Below are 6,847 nucleotides of genomic sequence, written 5' to 3'. Positions count from 1 at the left end.
CCCGCGTAGCCCAGCTCGTCGCCTCTCGTGCGTGGGTGTCTGGCTATACGCTCCAGCGCCTCCACCAGCTCCGATACGTCCGGCGTTGGCTGCTGCTCTGCTGGCTGCGGGGCGGCGGCAATCATCGCCTGGAATAAACCGGCCCAGTTCTTACGGGAGCCGGAGAATTCCGAGAAGCGCCGCTTCATCCAAAAATCCTGAGCGGCCTGCTCCATTTCAGATGTTACGGCGGTGGGCAGGAACCAAAAGTGCTGGTGGGAGAGCTCGGCGGCCGCCTCGTGTAAACGATCGGATAGAAGGTAAGGCTGGGTTCCCTCGTGCCAAGACTTAGGGACGAGTAGAAGCAGTTCGGTTGCGGCCTCACGCATCAATTCAGCGTATTTGTTCATCTCACACACTCCTTAAGCCCCGGCCTAAAAACATCCAAAACAATACAGTTGCCACAGTGCCCCTCGTGCTCATAAGCGCTGGCGTCGTGAAGCAGGGCCAGCAAGAGCGGGATCATGACGAGCAGGAAGGCTGCTAGCGCATAGGTCTGAACGGTGTCAGATCTCTTCTTCGGGTGACGATACGCCACCCGGTAATCGTGTCGAATTCGGTCAGTCATTGAGATAGTCCTCTGTGATTGTTTGCGCAATGTGGTGCCACAGGCACTTTCTTGTGGCATTGTGCAAGTCAAGAAGCCCTCCTACGCCGCTGACTAATTCAAGAAACTCTCCAGAAACTTCTTCAGCAAGCCGCGCGACATCCATCCCCGGAATCTCACCATAATCTAGGAAGTCCTGAAACGCCTTCTCGCGAGCTTCTTGAAGCCTGCACATAGGCTCTTCGGCAAAGTCGTGGTTCCACTGGCCTGGTAGTGTCATTTCTCACCTCAATGCATCAATGCATACCAAAAACCATTCACTTGAGAACTCGGAAATCTCTTTTCTCTGTGCCTCATCCGAGGCCCACGCCGGGCGAGCGTACGCTTCCTTGACCATTTCCTGAAATAAGCGCCTCTCTGCTTCCGTGGCGTCCGCAGAGGACTTATAAGCTTCCGATGCCGGCATCCCCATTTGCCGAGCGGTCATAGTTAATTCTGCCAATGTCGATACAACCTCGCAGTATTCGTCTGCATAAACACCGAACGAAGAAACCAATACTGCCGATGCCAAGATAATGTTTTTCATTTCTCGCCCCTCAAGTTAACAAGTCGAAACATCCCGCGATGCGGTACGATGATCCAATCGGTAGGCCGCTCCCTGGCCTCTCGTGCGAATTTTGCCTCTATGGCGGTCATGCTTCCGCCTGCTTATCGGTAGAAACGTACACGTAGTCAGCGTAGGTGAAGAACCAAGACTTATCGGAGTCAGCCCAGTGATCTTCGGTACGTCTAGCATGATGCTCGGCAGTTTTAACAAAAGCGCCCGATACAGACATGAACTCTTGACCTATCTCAAGATCTGTGAAAAGAATCTTCTTGCTAGCCATTTGTGTTCCCTCTCTTTGCTTTGTTTTGCTTGATTCGATGTGTCTATTATTGACTATTAAACCCCTTTTGTGAAAGAACGATTTGTTATATCAGGAAGGGTTCTTATAACCTTTCGGAGACATCGGCACTCTATACAAACCAAAATCACGCGCCTTGGTAACGTCCGTCTTGTCACCGCAGGCGTCACACGTGTCTTTGCGCATCGTGAAAAGGTGCGTCCGCACGCGGCCATGGCGGACACCGCACGGGTAACATACCCAGTCAACTGCTTTCGTCCTCATAGACCTGTACTCCCAAAGCCGCCCTTTCCACGCTTGCTGTCGCTCACGTCCTCAACCTGCACTACTGGCCCCATGTAACACTGCTCGATCACCAGCTGCGCTATGCGGTCGCCTGGCCGGAACTCTACGGGCGCATCGCCATGGTTTATCAGACACACTTTTACTTCGCCCCGGTAGTCGCGGTCGATAACTCCGGCGTGTACGTTAATCATATGTTCCACCGCTAGGCCTGAGCGAGGAGCGATCCGTCCGTAGCAGCGACCGGGTAGCTCAATCTGAAGACCAGTGGGCAACACTGCTTGTGCGTGCGCCGGTATCTCCACCCGCTCGATGCAGTACAGATCAAGTCCAGCACTACCCGGCGTTGCCCTCGTGGGCATTTGCGCATTCTCGTGGATCAGCTTTACTTTCATGATGATTTCCTTTTTTCCCAATAGAATTTATTGCCTTCGATCACCGAGTTGCTTTTGCCTCTCGATGGCCAATCAACGTTGTCGAATTTCGGTAATACGTGCCGCCTAAAATGACTCGGATCGTAGCCCAGTATTTCAGCCGTGGCTGATCTCGACTCGCCCATGCGTGCGTAGTGGGCGAGAATATCCTGGAACTCCATACCGTACTCTTTTTCGATTCGCTTGATGCGCGGGGGTTTCATGGTGGTCAAAAAAAGCTCCCTTGTGAAGTCTCATCAGAGAACCGTGATTTTGCTGCCAGAAAATAATCATGATCTAGCTCTATCCCCACAAACTCGTGACCGGCATAGTGTGCGGCGATCGCACTTGATCCGCTTCCGAGGTGCGTGTCAAGAATGCGGTCGCCCTCTTTTGCGTAGTTGGACAGGAGCCATTCGTATAGCTTTACGGGTTTTTGATTAGGATGGCACCGGTCTCTATCCCTTCCTGTAAAACCATAGTACGGAAGATCGATTATATCGCTATGCCTATCCGCAAAGCTCGTCCATGCTATCTCGCATCGTGCATACGTTTTAACAGGCTGCTTCTTATCCCACGTCAGCATGCATTTTGTGTCGCCCAAGTCCGCTAGAAAATAGTTTCCACCCCATATAATCTGATTAACGGAAACACGCCTAAGCTCATCGAAATACTCGCTAGGCGGGCGGTAATCATTAAACGATAAATCCCCGTACCGCTTCAGCCTACTTGTGAATGCGTTGCCACTATTCCATGCGTACGGCGGATCTACAATCGCCAAATCAAACACCTTGTCCGGCAGCGACCTCATGTATTCCATGCAGTCCCCATGAATGATAGAAACGCTCACTTTCTCACCCCCACGAAAATATAATTCAAATAAAACCGCGCCAAAGCTTTTCCGCCTGCGCACTCAGAAATCGCTTTGGTGGCCGCGTCCTTGTCCTGCTCTTCAATTCCGCGACACTCAAGAAAAGCAAGAATCGCTGCCTTGGTGGCGCTTGACCATGCTGGGTTCACGGCTTACCCCCTTCCATTGCATCATCTATAGCAGCGCGCAAGCTGTGCGGGTTTCTGAGTACAGCGTCTTGGGGTAGCTCGACGTTTCCGCTGTGGTTGTTCGGGTCTGCTAGCCAGTCTAGTCGTGCCGCGTCTTTCCTCAGGACTGCGCACTCTGCCAGAAGGGCTTCATAGTCACCCCACTCGACATAATCCCCCGAATAAGCCTCATCCATGCTGTAGCAGCCATAGCAATACTGATATCCGCCGCTTGTGCAGTCGTACCGCTTCACCTCGGTCTTATTGGTTGTCATGGATGGGCCTCCCCAATAGATGCAGCTGCGCGGACTATGGCGAGGCGGGTGGCGGCGTATTGGCACGGCTCCTCGTCTGGCGACACGCGGAACAGCGTCCGGTGCTCCCCGGTGGATTCATCCACCGACCAAGCATCTCCGATCAGGATTTTAATGTGTAGGCGTACCGCCAGCCGCAGTGCGTCGCCATCAACGGTGAGCGGGTTCCACCGCGACAGCATCCCGTCAATGTACGCATGGTTGCCGTACCAGCTTTTCGTTAATACTCCCGCAGCCTTCGCCGCCAGCACCAACAGTTCACGGTCAGTCATGCCCCACCTCCGCGCTATACTCACCAATTTTACTCATAGCCCATATTCCGTCCTTGTTTAGATGGTCGCTATCTACAACATATTGCAGCTGTGTTGACAGAGATCCAGCTGAAACACTGCCAAGCGTGTTCCAGAATACGGCCTGCTCATCATTGTCCATTTCCCAAAAAACCTTCGCAAGATCCTCAGCAGACAGGCGAAGTTCCACCCGTACCAACTTGGTAATTACTCTGCTCATTCCCCACCTCCAACGCCATCAAGTTTGAATCTTGCCGCGCAGAACGTTCAGGCGGTGCTCGCTGGCGGCCTGCTCTTCCTTGATCTGCCGCTCCAACGCTTCGACAGCCGAGGCGCGCCCGTCTGACAGTTTAACGTCCAGCTCTTCTGACTCGCCGAGCAGGATGTATTTTGACCCCATATCTTTAGCATTGATGGCGGTTAAAAAGTCAAACTCAGTGTTCCAAAAAAAATAAATCTTTCCCTTGAACTCGGATGGTATGTTCATTTGTTTTCCTCTCTTTTGCTTTGTGTTGTTTGATTTGATGAGTCTATTATTGACTATTAAATCCCTTTTGTGAAAGAACGTTTTGTTATAAGAACTGCTCTTTTTATATCCGTCTCAACCATCTGGCGGATGCCGTCCGGAAGCCTGCGCACCACGGAGTAATCCCCGCTATCGACCAGCTCTGTCGCAGTTCTCCATGTGAAAAACCGCAGCCATGAGCGCACAGCAGGGCTGGCTTTATCCGGGTGGAGCGTCCCCGCCCTTATCATGTCCAGCTGCTCACTAGGTCTGGTTGGCAAGCCAGTCATCGAAAGCCTCCCATGCTGCTTCCCAGCCAAGTGCCACACCCACAAAGCACCCCGCACTGTGCGCCGCCTCTAAGTACTCGATCTGCTTAGGCTGCCAGCGGCACTGGGTGTGGTCTTTCCGCTTCATCTCGACGACAAAAGCAGGGCTGCCCGGCAGAATAATGTCGCTGGCACCTATGGACATGCCAAGCGCCTTGTCCCGATCAAGCTGCCGGAATTGCGCACCCTTTCGCTTTGCCTCGTTTTTTGGATGCAAGGCAAGAAGGCCGTAGCTTTCTGGGTACTCTCGGCGCAGCTTGTTGAAAAAAGTTATCTGCTCCGCCTCCTCTAAAGGGCAATCACCCCGGAAACTTGTGTCGCCGAATACATTTAAAAAATTCGGAAATTTCATGATGGTAGCTCATCCTCGGGCCTGTTGTGGGCGATGGCTTCAAAAAAACTTGCTGTTTTTCTGCCTTCTATAGGTGATAGTGACTGGAGCCGATCCTTTATCAATATGGTCAAGAAACATTTTTGCGCTTGGCGCAAGGTGCCCCCTGAACACTGCTCTGCTCAAACTCTCCCATGCGCGCACCGCGTTTGGGTGCTTGGCTTCGGGCGAGTAGTAAATATCGAAACTTCGATATTCTGTGGTGTACTTGCACATGACGCAATCGCCCCGCTTCTACTGGTATGCGGGTAAGCTGACCAGGATAAAACAGCGTCTGTGCTTATCGCGTAAGGATCTTTTTTAACCCGTATAAAATCCCGCTTCAACCGGGCATTCGGGTCAATAATTTCTGCTTTGCAAGCGCTACAGTAGCGCGCTGCTATATCGTTTTCGTGCTCGCACTCAAGGCAAGGCTTGCTTGTCCACCGGTAGTCGCACTGGATGTAAACCCCTGGCTGAGCTGGGTCTCTAACCTGGCCTGTGCATCGGCGTCCGAAGTGCGCTGGCATAGGGCCGTTTTCGGTTTCGATATGCTTGCCGTCCAAGTCCAGAACGTAGCCAAACTTGTCGCGGTCGTATTCCAGGTAATCCGGACGGAGGCTGAACTCGTTTTCGAAACCGCAGTCTGGGCATTCTACTTGGGCTGGCGTGCCCTTCACCCCGCTTCCCTTTACACGTATAACTGGCGAGAAAAGGTCGTCATGCAGGTCGTGGCGCTCGATATTTTCCGCGTAGTCTAAAACCAAGCAGTCGTACTTGTCATGGTGAAGGCGAAGGCCGCGACCTATGATTTGCTGCAACAGCCCTGGCGACTCAGTGGCACGCATAATGGCTATCAGGTCGCAGTGGGGGGCGTCAAAACCAACAGTCAGTACTGAAACATTTACGAGGTACTTTATTTTTTGCGCTTTAAAATTATCAATTATTTGCGAGCGCTCGCCTTTTGGGGTGGCTCCCGTAACGATAGAGGAAATATCAGGTGGTAGACTCTCCATAACTTCCTGCGCGTGTTGAACAGTAGCTGCGAATATCATCACTCCCATGCGGCCACGAGCATGGTGTACGATATCCGCAACAATTTCTGCGGTCAGCCTTCCCCTCCCCTCGAAAACCCGCTCAACGTCCGCGCTGTCAAACTGGCCACGGTTGTTTACCGCTAAGCCGCGAGCTTCGTAACTTTCCGCATGGTCAGGGTCAGCATGTGCAGGTGTGAGGTAACCCATATCGATAAGCTCACGAGTCTGTATGCGATACAGGAGAGTGTTGAACCATGGGTCTCGCGCCTCATCTTCCGGCACAAAAGATCCGTCAACATCGTACTGGTAAATGTAACCTGACTGAGCGCGGTAAGGGGTGGCAGAAAGTCCTATCACGCGAATAAGTGGGTTTTTACTTCTGACATGATCAACAATCATCTTGATGCTGGGCGTAATGCCGTGCGCTTCATCAATAATGATCGCGCCGAACTGGTCGCCAAAACGGCTCAGGCTGTTTTTAACGGTTCCCGGTGTTCCGTAAATAACAGGGTGCCTCATGCACTTACTGCCAGCTGAGGCACTAAATATGCTGGCAGGATTCCCGGTCAATAAATATTTAGAATGGTTTTGTTCGGTAAGCTCCCTCGAAGGCTGAAGGCATAAAACTCGCTTCCCGGTCTCTCCGTAGACCCATGATGCGACGGCAGCCACAATGTGGCTCTTACCGCTCCCTGTAGCCAATTCAAGCAGGCCCGGCATGACGCTGCGCCGCATCCATGCGATCGCGGCGTCAACAGCATCTTGTTGATACGCTCTC

The 6,847-nt window shown here is 52.4% G+C and overlaps 1 protein-coding gene across 1 annotated transcript; it reads right to left on the bottom strand.

Moving 5' to 3' along the window:
* Nucleotides 1-1,751: 1,751 nt before the first annotated feature.
* Nucleotides 1,752-2,410, bottom strand: LOC138140940 (uncharacterized). The gene is made up of 2 exons (XM_069061772.1): nt 2,246-2,410; nt 1,752-2,177 (listed from the first exon to the last, which is right to left on the bottom strand). The coding sequence occupies exons 1-2, from the start codon at nt 2,408-2,410 to the stop codon at nt 1,752-1,754; spliced, it is 591 nt and encodes a 196-aa protein (XP_068917873.1).
* Nucleotides 2,411-6,847: the final 4,437 nt, after the last annotated feature.

The sequence above is a fragment of the Tenebrio molitor genome, unplaced genomic scaffold, assembly GCF_963966145.1.
Source record: "Tenebrio molitor unplaced genomic scaffold, icTenMoli1.1 SCAFFOLD_618, whole genome shotgun sequence".
Classification (NCBI taxonomy): domain Eukaryota; kingdom Metazoa; phylum Arthropoda; class Insecta; order Coleoptera; family Tenebrionidae; genus Tenebrio; species Tenebrio molitor.
Note: the sequence above shows the minus strand (reverse complement) of the source record. Positions and strands in the feature narration are given on the sequence as shown.

Bases quoted from the DNA above. Each gene is read 5' to 3' on its own strand.
- LOC138140940 (XM_069061772.1), bottom strand. From the start codon at position 2,410: ATGAAACCCCCGCGCATCAAGCGAATCGAAAAAGAGTACGGTATGGAG. The intron at 2,178-2,245 runs GTTGATTGGCCA...TTGGGAAAAAAG, and splicing joins TATTACCGAAATTCGACAAC to GAAATCATCATGAAAGTAAA.